The following is a 14,564-nucleotide window of genomic DNA, read 5'->3' as shown; positions in this document are numbered from 1 at the left end:
AATGCTCTGCAGCCTCAGCAATGTTACATTATCCCACCCCACTGCCACACTGACATGGACACAGATGCTTCCAGCTCCACTGCAAGAGGCAGAACTCACCTCTTGGAGGGAATACAACATTCCAACATTCTCTAGAGCCAAAAAAACCTTTGCATGTATTTTTCTCATTGAACTATTTGACAAGTTAAAGCATATCAACCCAGAAAATGATAATATCACTAAACCAGAAAACTATAGTATCAGAAATTGAAATAGTGCATGTAATTTTCATTTAAATAGTTTAAATTTATTAGCTGTGTCCAAAATTAAAACCTAAAATCCTCAAGCTGAGTCAGAAGTGGCCAGCTGGTATAAATTCATGTCACTGAACCAGGAGGACACAACTGAAGGATACAAGCACATTTAACTCCTCCTAGATGAACTTGTTTTATCTTTCTAATCTTTATCTTTCTTCCATCTTGGCACATCTGCTTTCCACACAAGAGGCAAGTTTCCCCCAAGTTTTTAAAAAGTTCACTTTATTGGTTTTAGGAATGGGTGATGACATTTCCATCTGGTTGGTCACTAAGTGCTTGTAACACCAGGGGCTGGGACTCACAGCACAGGATGGACAGACAGCACGAGGAGGAGGAAAATCCCTCTGCAGCTCTTACCTGCATTTCCAGCCCTCCAGCAAGGCTACAGCATTCAAAAGCAAGGACAACCCCACTTTTATGACAAATTGCAATTTTTAATGTTTTCATTAGAATAATCTTTATATCACTCTCCAATAGAAGAAACAATATACCTAACAGCAAACTTTAATACAGGAACATGCTCCAAGATTAACAACCCAAAATGAAAACAAAATGAAATTAATGTAAAATGTAAATCACATATAGTACAATTGAAGTGTCCAAAACAATTTAAATAATTTTAAATATTTTATTTTCTTAAACTTGCTACAAATGCTTTATACAATATTTCAACATAAAGTCCCCATAACAGAAATGTAACAAAATGGGAATGATAGTGAAAGTGAAAGTTAAAGTGGCACAAATTCACCAAACAAGTATTAAAACTACAAATTTTAAAGAGGTAGATTACTTTTTAAGAACAAAAAATAAAAGGGGTGTCTGAATAAAGAAACTAGTCACTTCCCATCCATTCTGTCATTAATTGTGAAAGCTCTGTGAACACGTGACAAACAGTATTTCCATAAAAAGCTGTTATGAACAATAGACCAATTCATTGTCTTAAATTAGAGGTGTACAACCTTTTAGAATAATTATATATCTCATTTTCAAAATATGCAGGTCTGCAGCCCTGCTCTAGCCTTCTTATCCATAAAAAGATACACTGCATCCATTATATATCTGGTATTTAGAAATTCATCACTGCTATATAAAGTTTTATTTGCATGTGTAAATAAGAACGTGGAAAATCCATAAAACATCCAAATCAGGCTTTTTTTTTTCCACTGTATTCTGGACATGAAAAGACTCAAAGTGAGGAGAAAGTGGGAAGGTAATTCTGCCCTGCTAGGTTGGCCTCTACCAGCTCATTTAGACAAAAGGCTTTGAGAGACCCAATCCATGACAAAAACACCTGAGGGCAGCAGCTGTGGGCCCTGACTCTACACTGATTTCTGGACAGGCTGAAGGAACTGAACTGCCCAACACCATCCACCAACCAAGAGGAAAAGATTTGGTTCAGTTCATCCCACTGCTCCTTCTGCCATTTCCTGTGGGGTTCCATTTGTGTGTGACAGCACCCTTGGCTTCCATCTGTATCATCCCATGGGTGTCAAGCACCAATAAGAAAATTTAGGCCTGACACTGAGCATGAGCAAGAAGCCTGCAGGCAACTGCATGGCTGTGACTCAGCTTCTGTGAGTTTCACAAGCTTGGATTTCACATCCCTTGGTGCAGTGCTTATCCTAAGATGAGCATGCACCAGCTCTACCATGGCATTAAGGGATTTTTTTAATTTGTTTTGTTTTTACAGGAGATTCCTGGAAAATTGAAATTAAAAAACCAAAAAAAACCAACAAAACAAAAAACAAAGATAAAGGACAAAACAATTTGTGAAGAAGTATGTTTACACAGAAACACTGAGAGGCGAAAAACAAACTGGCAGACAATTATACATGAAGCAAGTCTTGAAAAAATTTTAGGATTTCCTGGAAAAAAAAAATCAAAACCCAACAGTGCCTACATGTAATCAAAGTTAAACTGTGCTGACATTAGTGTATGAAGGCAGAAAAATTCTTCATACTGTAGAGCTGATATAAAAAGAATTTGAGGAGACAATCTGGATTTATGGAAGTTACTTCAGAAACCAAAAGAATTCCCTGCTGTAACCATTTGTTAAACTGATAAGGACTCCAAGCAGCCAAAGTAAACCAAGGGTGTTTGAGCCAGCCAAGGAAACCTTGCCCCAGGTCAATTGTTATTTCCCCAAATGCTACAGAACAATTCCCATATGCACCCATTCCAAGTACTTGGTTATTTTGCCTAAGGTCAAATGATTCATTTGGATGGAAAGATGTGGTGTTTTGGCTCCTTATTCTACTGATCTGTTCTGGCATCATTTAAATGCAGTTTCACACAAAACTAAGAGAGCAGCTGATGAGAATTAACATGAAGATGTTTATGTCCCAAGGGAACAGGCCTGGTAGACATTTCTTGTTCCTAAAAGGCATTTTTACACCATTAGTCTCCAAATTCCAGTAACATTTTTCTCCTTCAACATATCCTAATTTGGGTATGGATTATTTTGTGTCAAATTCCCCTCCAGCACTTGGGAATAATTCTGCTATATTGAACACCTTTACTTTCCAAGGCATTTCCTCACTATTTGCACCTTTGTCTCTCACTGTCAGACACACCAGCTGTGAACAGTTTGGATTTTGACAATGAACAGATCCTGCTCTACTTGTTCTGACAGAGGCTGCCAGTTCCTCCCCCTCCTTTCGACCAAAAAACCCTACCTCGGCCCTAAATCTGGTGTTAATCACAGCCAGGCGCTGCAATTACCAACCCCAAAAGAACTCTTAATTACCAGTGAGCTTTGTGAAAGTTCCTCAGCAAATCAGACTCCTGTTTCCAAGAAAAACAGGGCAGGAGCAAGGTAACAAAGGTTATAAACACTGTGCAAAATATACTGTTGATTTGAGAGACTACATGAAGACGTAAATCGGGACTCAGGCACGTAGATTAAGATTTTTTATTTATTTATTGAAGGATTACCCTTTCTTGTGATTAAAATGCTTCTTCTCAAAAAGAAATAGAACTTTAATTATAAAGTTTTATAGTGAAACATAAAAAGCATGATACTTCTAACAAATTTACATGGTCATGTAACTTTTCTTACATGTCTATTTCCCTTATATTAAGTCTTTTATGATCTCAGTCCGTATGCACATACATTTTTGAAGTATTTGGTCATGGTTTGTTTCTTTCATATATATATATATATATATGCAGAGAATGCTTTTTATTACAAACCAAAGCAAGTTATTTTAGTGAGTAAAGAATGCAGTCATGTTCTTTAACTTAGTGAACCACCATAAATAAATCTAGAATGCTTCTGGGCTACCTTAGATGTCAGATACCAAATACAAGGTCAGTGTCTCCAATAACATAGAGTTTAATGACATGAAGTTTATTTGCACTCAGGTATTGACATTTTTTTTTCCAGAGTTTTCAATTCAGTTTATAATTAAAGACATTCTCTATACAAACCGTGTATAATTTCATGACATGACAAAATGCATCAAGTATGTACATCATACCCCAGCATCAGTAAGCTGCTCATCCATGTTTTAGGAAATGCAACTTCTTTTTTTATTTAAGCATGAGAAACTCAAAAAAAAAAAAAAAAAAGAGACAAAAAAAAAAAAAAAAGAAAAAGAAAAAAAAGACCAGCAAGCAAAACAGCAAGCAATGTGTTCCTGGGTTGTTTCAACTTCAAATGAAATGCTTACCTGAAATCTTTCAGTTCTTGCTTTGTACTGCTTTCATCTCTTTTGTTTTCTGCTGCTTCTGCATTTGCTGCCTGCTGCAGACTCCGTGTGATTGGTCCTCCAATCCTCTCTCTAGATTTCACACTGAACCTGTCTGCCTTTTTCTTACTTGCCACAGCAGATTTACTTGGCAAAACAGCTTTATTATTCCTTTGTATTCTGACGTGCAATTTCCGGGAGGCTTTGCTGGAGATTCCAGAGGAATTGTTCTTAGAAACCACCTTAGTTTTTTTCCCATCAACATGGGACATTTTAGACACTCTCACAGGACTAGAGTTCCTCAAGGATGAAGATGAATTTGGCTTCTTAGATCGCATGGAAGGTACAAATTTAACGTTTTGTTTGGATTTGAAGGAGGCAGAGGGGAGCTGGAGCTGTGCAGGTCCTGAGGTTCGTGCTCTGGTCTTGCCCAGATGAGGCTGAGTGCTCTGCATTTTGATTTCTGCATCTGCTGTTCGCCTGCGCTGGTTGCTGCCTTTGTCACTGCTTGCAGGTGAAGAAGCTGCACTTTTTTTGGAAGAATTCTTTTTGGAGGAGGGAGAGATGGGTTTTTTGGGGCAGCTGTATGAGGCGTGTTTGTTCAAACTCCCAATGTAAGTGAACTCTCTGTTACAGTAGGGGCAGATGTGAGAGTCCGTCTCAGATGGGTTAGTTTTCAGTTCTGCCTTCTGCTGGGCAGATTTCTTTTTTTGCAGGATAGCTTTCTGTACAAGCTGGTTTTTCTTTTTCAATGCACTTATTTTGAGTTTATTGGAGGACATTTTGCTAATCTCCACATTGAAATTGAGTCTTTTAGGCTGACCCATTCGTCTGAAGGCATTCTTCCCAGGCCCAGCAATGACCACCATGCCATTCTTAGGCTGCACTGTCTGTTTGAGGGGGACTGGATTTTTTTTAGGTGTGTATCTCTTTTTATCACTAGCAGATGCACAGGCCAGTATGTGTTTGTGTAGCTCAGGCATGTTATCAACACTTTTTCCACATTTTGTGCATCGAATGGCAGTAGTAAAAGTCTGTGGGATATTATGGGTTGTGAAGTTTGTTGCAGTAACTCCAATCCCCATGGGATTACGATGGTGATACTGGAATGGAGGTGGTTTAAAGCTTGGGTAGTGTTGATTGAGGCCCATACGGACATCTGGATCTTTAGATTTCACTCCAGAAGCCATTATTTTTATAGTTGTATAAAGCTCTTCAGAAGAATCATTCAGATCTTCATCTTCCTCCTCTTTTGAAGGTTCCAAAGAATCTTCTGGCAGGTTCTGCATGTGCTCTGCGTTCGCCTTACTGGGGTCAGTAAAATTCTGGGGTCTCAAAGTCCCACTTTCAAACTCATGATGAGTGCACTCTTTGTCTGGATGGAGATCCCGTTGATGCTGTTGCAAATTGCACAAAAAAGCAAATTCCTTTTTACACACTGAACAAACAAAGATATTCCCTACTCCATGAAGCAGAAAGCGATGTTCTGACAAGTCTGTTTTATCCCTAAAAAGCTGTACACAGAATTCACATTTGAAGGGCCATTCTTCAGCATGAATGGATAAATGCTTCGTTAGGTCTTTAATGGAAAGGAAAGGTGATTCGCAGACATTGCACACAAAGCTCTTGTTGAAGGTTTCCTGCACCACTCCTGATTCACCTGAAGTGTGAGGCTCTTCTCTCGCTTTCTGCTGCTCGCTTTCAGCTTCTTCCTGTTTTATTATTGGGAGAGAACTTTCAAGGTTATCAGCAGAGGAAACAACAGAAGAAACTACAGAAAGAGGAGGTGGAGATGGAGACGATGAGGAGGAAGAGGATGAGAAAGAGGAGGAAGAGGATGAGGAAGATGAGGAAGACAGAGTTGGGGGGCCAGGAGAAGCAGCAGAAATAAGAGGTTCAACAGAAGGGACAGGGGATGGCGAAGGAGAAACTGTAGGTGAAAGAACTGGTAGTGGGGACTGGGCAGTAGTGTTGGAGAGTGGCGAGGGACAGGAGGAAGTGTTAGTGGCACTGGCAGAGACCTCTGGAATGGGTAAGGGCATGGTTGGGAGCAGAGGGGGAGGTGACGTGGCCACAGTTAACACGGGCAGGCAGGGCGGCGGGGAGGGGGGGTTGGTGGGTGTTAACAACGGGGGCAGCTGGCACCCAGCAGGTGCAGCAGGCTGCACAGGTGGCACGGGGGAAGCAGAGGAGCTGAGGGGCTGAGTGTCAGTGGAAGACGCTGCCGAGGGAGCAGGATCGGCGTCGGGCTCAGCCGGAGGCTGCGGGGCCGTGCCGGGGCTGGCGGCGCCGTCCGGGCCCGGCTGCTCCGGGGCTGTGTCCGTCCCGTTGTACTCGTTCAGCAGAACCTTCTGCAGCATGCAGGTGGTGGGCTTCTTCTTCTTAACACCACTGCACGTTGGATGTGTGGAGTTCTCTTTGCATTCCCTAATTTCAGCATCACTGCAGGGCTTCTTATGCACGCTTAGATCTAAAACAGACTCCCAGGGAACCTGAGTCTTGCTTTTGACATCAGACCTTTGTTTCATACCGCTGGATAAATCCAGGGGCTGCTGGTTGCACACATTGCCAAAAGTTGGAGCTGCTGTCCAGTCTTTTGAAATTTTATATTCTTCAAAGCAATGAGGGCTCAAAGTCTCTTTGTCCTCCCTTCCAGTCAAGCTCCAAGCAGGTGAGTTGCTGTGGCTTTCTAACTTTGGCATTTTTGAACTCCTAATATTGTCATTCCACACAGTTTTTCCCTCACCTGATTTGACAAAGTCTCGAAGCACTGGACTGTGCTGTGGAGAGCTGGGAGGAGAGCTGGTCCTTCTTTTAAATCTGCTGGAAACTGGAGGCAAAACAGATGATGATGTAACAGAAGGTCCTATTTTAGGGATTTCACTTGATGGAGTTATCTTATTGTCCTGTGTCTGAAGAAGCTGCTTTAATTTTGATGACAAATAAACCCCTTTTTCTTTATGAAAAGGTAAGCTTTCTGTTGAAATGCTAAGAGGAAGATTTAAAGAACTAGTAGGAGTTATAGGTTCTGGGTCTATTTCAGTTTTTATTTTTGGTACAAGAGGAGGGCTGGCAGTTCTTCTCTTTTTGGATTCACTGCTCCCACTGCTAGAGGGTTCCTTAGGAGGTTCATTCACATGTGTTTGTGTAACCTTTAAATTTGTGGAAATTTCCACTGTGACAGGACTGATTATACAATTCAATCCATACAAGTCTGCAGAGTTGGACTCCATCTGAATCACGTCACAATTGCTAGTGCTGCTGTTGGACTGAATTTTACCATCAATGTAGTAATTTAAATTCTCAGAGATATTGCTGGATATATCCATAAGATAGACATCATCTCCTTCACCTTCCTCTTCTATTTCTGTGCTCGCTATGTACACACTCTGAACTGCTGGGGCTGGCTCTGTTGGGAGAGGTGGCTCTTCAGCAAAGAACCCTTTTCTCCTGACACCTTTGGGAATAAGATGACGTTCGTGAACCCTACGCTGATGCCTCCTCATGTTGGTGTGAGTACCAAAAACCTTCTTGCAGTATTTGCACGGATGCAATTCTTTGGGCTCCTTATTCTCCTCAGCAAACGTGGAGTTTGACATTTCCTGGGAAACTTTCTCAGAATCCAAGACAACAGAGTCTTGCACAATACTGGAAACATTCAGGTCATCTTTAAGACCATCATCCACAATCACTTGGTTATCAGCAACATTATCCAAGTGTTGTGAGGACGTCAGCGTGAGGAATGGTTTCCTCTTGGGCCCGGCCTCGTGGCGTCGCTCGTGCCTGCGCCGGTTGATCTGAGTGCCGAAGGCTTTCCCGCAGTAGCGGCACTTGAACGCGTGGCTCAGGGTGGAGATGTGGATGTGCATGTGGCGCTCAAGTCCTTGCTTTGTTGTAAACTTCCTCTCACAATGCTGGCAAGGAAACATGAATGTTTCCTGAACATCACCGTTGGATTCCCCCTCTGCTTTTGGAATTTTCACCACGAGTTTTTTCTTTGGAGAGCTTTCTGGAGAATCCTCTGACGTACTCTTTTGGTCTTCCATGGAGTCCAACTTTTCTTCACATATCAAAGGCATTTCAGCATTTTCTTTAGGCATATTGACATCTTCTATCTCCTCTTCATCTTCCTCTTCTTCATCCTCCTCTTCATCGTCATCTAAATCATCTGATGCACAGTTTATTGCTTCTCCTTGTTTGTCTTCAGTTACCACTTGTGTTTCGTGGGTGGGACTGGGGATCATCAGCTTTGGAAGCACATCTTGATTTACCATCTCCTGGATCACAGCTGTTTGCTCCAGAGACAGCACAGCAGAAACAGAAGGCGTTTCATCTTCCTCTTTGTGACCTGGAACACAAGGGTGCAATAAAGAAAAGCATGAGATATTTTTAGCAAACACTTCAAGATATGCTACACCTTTCTTGTCATTTTTTCTTCTAGCACAACATATCCAACATTCCTGACCCAAGACAATATCACCACTTCTCATTTATTTACTCATGTGGATGAAAGTTTTCCTGCATGCACGTCCTACCTATCTGTTCTCAGGGATATCCATTGCTGAAGAAAAGAAGGCCACATTGGATGGGGCTCTGAGCAACCTTGTCTAGTGAAAGGTGTCCCTGCCCATGACAGGGGGTTGGAAGAAGATAAGCTTTAAGGTCCCTGCCAACCCAAAATGTTCTGTGATTCTGCAATGATTCTAGAAAAACTCCTTTGCTGCCAATCCCCACAATGCTGCCTAAGTGGGTACATTATAAGGCAAAAATCCTTCTCCATTCCTTAGCTGGGCCATAAGACACCTGAACAGTGGTGCACGTGTTGTGCAAGCAGAAGGGACAACAGAGGGAAGGAATGGAAGAGTTATGGGTCAAAAGAATTAATAGTGTCTTTTTTCCCCCTTGGTACTGACTTTGTTAATTAGCAATAAATAATGACCATGAAACTAAGCCCCAAAGACACTAGAATAAGGATTTTGCTCTGCTATTATCTTCTAAGGAGTTTGGGTTGATGTCTCAATTTTGCAGCACATTAGTTTTTCCCGTGGTCACAGTTGTACATTTAATGACATGCTTCTAATAGCCAAGTTCCTAACTAGTAAAACAATTGGGGTAAACAATATAAACATGTTCATTTTGCTACAGTAAGATAACCTGCTAATGTACTAAACGTGACAAGCATCCTTTGATTCAAAAAGATAAACAGAAGGGGAAAAAATACACTTGAGAACTCACCTTCTTTAGAATCCCTCATATCTGCAGAAGTAGAATCCAAATCAGTCTTTTTCTGTTTTGTATCTGCTGCCTTCTTTCCCTTGTTTTTACCTTCCTGAGTCTTCTTCTTTCCTAGTGGGAAAAAAGCATTTATTATTCCCGCTTAACAATTTTTGTCATATATGAGTGGCAGATTTAAACCCTCAGCTTTGGAGTATAACAAACTCCTGTAGAGACCCTGCTTTCCTGAGAAATACAAATGACTGATTAGAACAGACAGCATTTAGATAAAAACCTTCAGACACTGAAATACTTTCCTCACTTTCAAAGCAAGAACAAACTGCCTGTCCAGGGTTAAGCTGCTCACATCATGCAGGTACCCAATGCCATAATATGGCCACTAAATTCCTGTATCCCACAAAAGTATATGGAAAATAGAAAATCTCTTCATATACTGTTAATTCTAATGTTAATTGGAAGATCTTACAAAATAGGAACCCATAGAGGTTTATTCTAGTTGTATAAACATTCTGAATGATGAGAAGAGTTATGATGAAAACAATGAAGTAATGACACCATGAGAAGAGTGAAAGCAGCATGAGCCTGACAAACAGGGCAAAGGCAGTACAGCCAAACGAGATGGAACTGGGTAACAGAAACCACTGAAGGTATTTTGATGGGTCCTGACACAAACACCACTTTCAAGTTATCACTTTCTGTTCACACAATGAAGAAGCAGCATGTATTAGTTGCAGAGGATGATGAACACAAAAGGGTATTATATGCAAAGAGCTGACCAGTACTGTAAGATGTAAACACACTGAAAACTTCATTTTCCACTCCACTACAAAGTACTGCTAATTTTTGCCATTAAGGTTATAGATTCAGGCCTAAAACACACAGAAATTCTGCTGTGGGGTGTGTAATAACAAATGAAAGTTTATAGTTTTTCATTCACCTCATTGCAGACTGTACTCTCCAAAGAGAATACAGAAAACACCACTGAAACTCCACAGTTCTGCACACAACTCTTGGGAAGAACTGGCCAGAAGCAGCCACCCAAACTCCTCCTGTGCCCCCTCTAACACACAAAATGCTACTTTATAACTCACTGCCCATTGCCCCTGATCAGAAAGGTCCATCACAGCCCTAGAGCCATTTCCTAGCTAGAAGCACATTCTTCCACGTCACAATCCTGTCAAACTCCTCCTTTTTACCCCTTGAAAATATTTTTCACATCCTGAGCCAAGAAACTGAAATGCCTTTTAAAAAAAAAGCTCCTCTGTTCCAGGAAGCTCCAAGTACACATACCCCCCCAAGAGAACAGCTCAGACAGCCTCAGCTTTAAAAGGAAACACTTGTTTTGATTTGAACAAACTAAATAATTATCTATATTTCCTCTCAAGGAGCTCAGATTTCATAGGCCATCCCCAAATTCCAATGTGTTTCAGTTTTATGTTTATAATAAACCTTTTTTAAATTTCTTATCTAATTTAACAGATTTTAGTCTTAGAACCTGACAACAGTCACTCAGACTGAATTTCTGTCACCTTTGGACAGGACACACACATCCTCCCCAAAGTGAACTAGCAATTTTCTCTGAATATCCTCAATTATTGTTATGATGCCCATGTCTGACCTGCCATAAAGGACTGATCCTGCATTGTTTCAACAACACAACATTCAATTCTGCTTTCATACCAAACACCTGTGACTGTCAGAAGATTTAGCACATACTTGGGGGTTCACATAGGCATGAGGAAGTTAAAGCACACTTTCCTTGCATGACAAGCTACTAAAAGTCCAATTTGAACACCATTTTTTATTATTAGCACCTCTAATGTTCATAATTACAACCAAGATCTGAGTATGAAGGATATCAAAGAAGTTTCCAGAAGTATCTCTCAAGTCACTTGAAATTTTCTGGGAAGGTTCAGTAACACAATCCAACAGTTCCACTTCTAGGGAAGAAGTGGAAATGTAAGATTTCAACACATTCCTGGGAGTCAAACATGCATCACAATACACCTTATGAGTGATGTAACAAATCATACATCATTCCAGGAACCCTAAGGACTCAAATTTTTTGCAGACCACTTATCATCTGAAGACCACTGTTAATATCTTGACCTAAAACCAACAAAATTCCTGATTAATCTCTCTTGACAGGTGAGACTGGAAACAAGAATTAAAGGGTTGGTGCACAGGCCCCTCTCACCTGCCAAACCTGGCCCCTGCTCAGACACTTTCCCCCCCACAGTGCAGTGTCCAATGTACTGCAGATGAAGTCACAGGGCAATTCTGTATCTAACCCTACAGCAGCCCTGAATTGCAGCATAACAACAGGTTACTGTCAAAGTCTTCAAACCAAGACCAAATTAATTCTTTTTTCTAACTTTATTGACAACATACTGTGCTCTTTCAAGGGTGAGGTAAAGTATGAAAAGGCACCAACACAAATCCCAAGTGCTAAGGCATGCAGATATGTTTCAAAGTGTGATCCAGTTAGAGAATATAAAATTTATAGTACCTCAAATCCAATGATAATCTGAGAATCACTACAAGAGCAGGATTTTTACACAAAATCAAGGTACTTGTGTCACATACCTTATGCTACTGATGGAAAGCAGACCATTTGCAAGTTCTGCCAGTCCTAAAAAGAGATGCAACTTGCTCATGATGTAACCTGTTCCATGATACAGCTGGAGATGTTTCAAGTTCTTGGCCTTTGAGCAGTGATGTATTTGAAGAGAGGATTCACCCAGCATCCAACTTGCCCTTTCTCTGAACAGTGAACAAACTTTTTGTGCACACACAACATTTCAGATGTGTCAGATCAATTTCTGACACAAATCAAGGAGAGACACCAAACCATTGCAGATGGCCTTAGTTTGTTCATCTTCTAGACTGCAGCTTTCTTTGACAAGGTTCAAAGAATTGAACCATGCACTGAAACATGACAATGACTGTCCCAGATGCACAATTTCATGGTCCTGACCATTCAACAGCATGTGCCCAGCAAGAGAATTTAAGAGCAGAGTAACAGGTGATACTTCACTGCTATGCTCTCCCAGCTTTCATGTATCTGGAGTTCAGAACCTTTTGAAGACATTTAACAGCTGCTGACAGACTTTCTCTCATGAGTTCTCAAAGTGCTTTTAAAATCCATATAAACCTGAAAGATTTGCATCATCTTCTTCCTGCAGATTTCCAATGAAAACACAACCTACTGCTCAAATAAAGGGTATCAACGAGTAGTCCAAGGCCTGTCCCTTGGTTTTCTTATTGTTTCAGAGGTCAGGAATGAACTGAGCCTGCAGGAGGGGGGAAATGCCTCTGAACACAGAACCTGGTGGAAGCCTGAGTATAAGTACACACGTGCACTTACCATCAGGTTCCTGAAGGGTCCTACATGGCTGCTACGGCCAGCTGGATCCTCCACTTGGTCTAAACAAGAAAGATACAGGAATGAAACACAGGGAAAGTGAAATGGAAACAATGACAAAAGAATAAATGAAGGGCAGAACTTAATATGTGTGTATGTGCTTTAGAAGAATTGTAAAAGAAAGATGCAAAGGAAAACAAATGAAATAAACAGATGGAAAGTAGGAACGTGTCTGTAGTGATGAAGATCAAAAGAGGAATTCACCAATTTGCAATCTGTCTTGCAACTGTCAATAGGGTTCCTTTTTCTCTCCTCTCCACTTCTGCAGCAAGACAGCTCAGCCTTCACACCTTTACAATCCCTTTATAACATTGCAACAGGCACAGGAGAACTGATGCTACCACCAATGGCCAGGTCATCAGTAATTCCACTAATTTTGGAGCAGTTCAGAAAACAACAGAGTAACAGTGTAAGAGAGAAGTAATCCTTATTTGCCCATACTTCATTTTATTGATAAAACCAAGACACCTCTGAAGAGCCTAGAGTCAGCTGAGCTCAGACTTTTGTTGTTAACAAAACTACTAATGGGACTATTAAACCACAGAGTTATTTCTGGTGGGATGGAACAAGCCTCCTCAGAAGCTGGGAGGGAAGACATTTAACACAGTCTTTCCATCCACTTGGAGCTGAACTCTATAATTAACTATTGCTCAACTGTACAAGATGCCATTGTCTTTAATAACCTTTAACTGCAGCACCAAACATGTTCACAGTTCAGATCATAAAGTAAGAAGGGCATTCACACCTGAGCTCAAACACTGCTTCAATCTCTTACAGAAACACAGAATGTGGACATTTGTCTCCCCAAAATAATTGGTATGAACTGAAATTACTATGACTTCTTTGAGATTTGTACCCAACAACTAACTGGAGCCCAGTAACATACCCAGACCTTACCCCATGAGTGCTCTGCTGAAAAGGATCCCAGAAACCAGCCCAAATCTTAAACCTACCACAGAAACCTGCCCAAATCTCAAACCTGCCCCAGAAACCTGCCCAAATCTCAAACCTATCCCAGAAACCTGCCCAAATCTCAAACCTATCCCAGAAACCTGCCCAAATCTCAAACCTACCCCAGAAACCTGCCCAAATCTCAGACCTGCCACAGAAACCTGCCCAAATCTCAGACCTGCCACAGAAACCTGCCCAAATCTCAAACCTATCCCAGAAACCTGCCCAAATCTCAAACCTATCCCAGAAACCTGCCCAAATCTCAAACCTATCCCAGAAACCTGCCCAAATCTCAGACCTACCCCAGAAACCTGCCCAAATCTCAAACCTACCCCAGAAACCTGCCCAAATCTCAAACCTGCCCCAGAAACCTGCCCAAATCTCAAACCTACCCCAGAAACCTGCCCAAATCTCAAACCTACCACAGAAACCTGCCCAAATCTCAAACCTGCCCCAGAAACCTGCCCAAATCTCAAACCTGCCCCAGAAACCTGCCCAAATCTCAAGTCTCCTGGAAAACAGTGGAGAAGCTCCCTCAGAGACCCCCTGAAAAGTATTCTCAGGTGACAGACAAAGGCAGCACTTGGCAAGGCTGTGGTGAAGGGAAAAGACAAAATGGAACATTACAGTGACAATGCCACCCCGTTTCATGTGTGAATCACAGTGTAATAACATAAACTCACTGGTTAACCCTTTGCAACTGGCTGAGATTAAAGTCTCCATCAGTCCCATGCAATAGCTGCTAATATTCTATAAAACAACTTCTAATTATTTTATCCTATTAAAAAAAAATAAATCAGTACTTTGGCATTAGAAAGAATGGAATAAAGATTAAGTGAATATTCAAGATAAAACATTCTATTGGAAAATTCAGCAGGAAACAACTGCACTATTATTTCCATATTCTTTTGATTAATGAATTTTAACATACTTTTAACAACTTGAAATTTAATTTGAGAAACAGCTTGC

At 41.1% G+C, this 14,564-nt stretch overlaps 1 protein-coding gene across 2 annotated transcripts in view; it reads right to left on the bottom strand.

The window, feature by feature from the left end:
- Nucleotides 1-910: 910 nt before the first annotated feature.
- The window catches only part of PRDM2 (PR/SET domain 2), a 52,278-nt gene continuing 38,624 nt past the window's right edge, over nucleotides 911-14,564 (bottom strand). The window contains exons 1-3 of one of the 2 annotated variants that reach the window (XM_018920443.3): nucleotides 12,588-12,610; nucleotides 9,221-9,331; nucleotides 911-8,333 (exon numbers count right to left, since the gene is read on the bottom strand). In XM_018920443.3, coding sequence (XP_018775988.2) covers nucleotides 3,964-8,333; nucleotides 9,221-9,239 — 4,389 coding nt within the window. In that variant the 5' untranslated portion in view covers nucleotides 9,240-9,331; nucleotides 12,588-12,610 and the 3' untranslated portion in view covers nucleotides 911-3,963. Of the gene's footprint in view, nucleotides 8,334-9,220; nucleotides 9,332-12,587; nucleotides 12,611-14,564 lie in introns of those variants that run through there. The other variant, XM_050982319.1, reaches the window with a different exon arrangement.

This window comes from Serinus canaria, chromosome 21 (genome assembly GCF_022539315.1).
Source record: "Serinus canaria isolate serCan28SL12 chromosome 21, serCan2020, whole genome shotgun sequence".
Taxonomy (NCBI): Eukaryota; Metazoa; Chordata; class Aves; order Passeriformes; family Fringillidae; genus Serinus; species Serinus canaria.
This window is presented reverse-complemented; position numbering and strand designations above follow the sequence as displayed.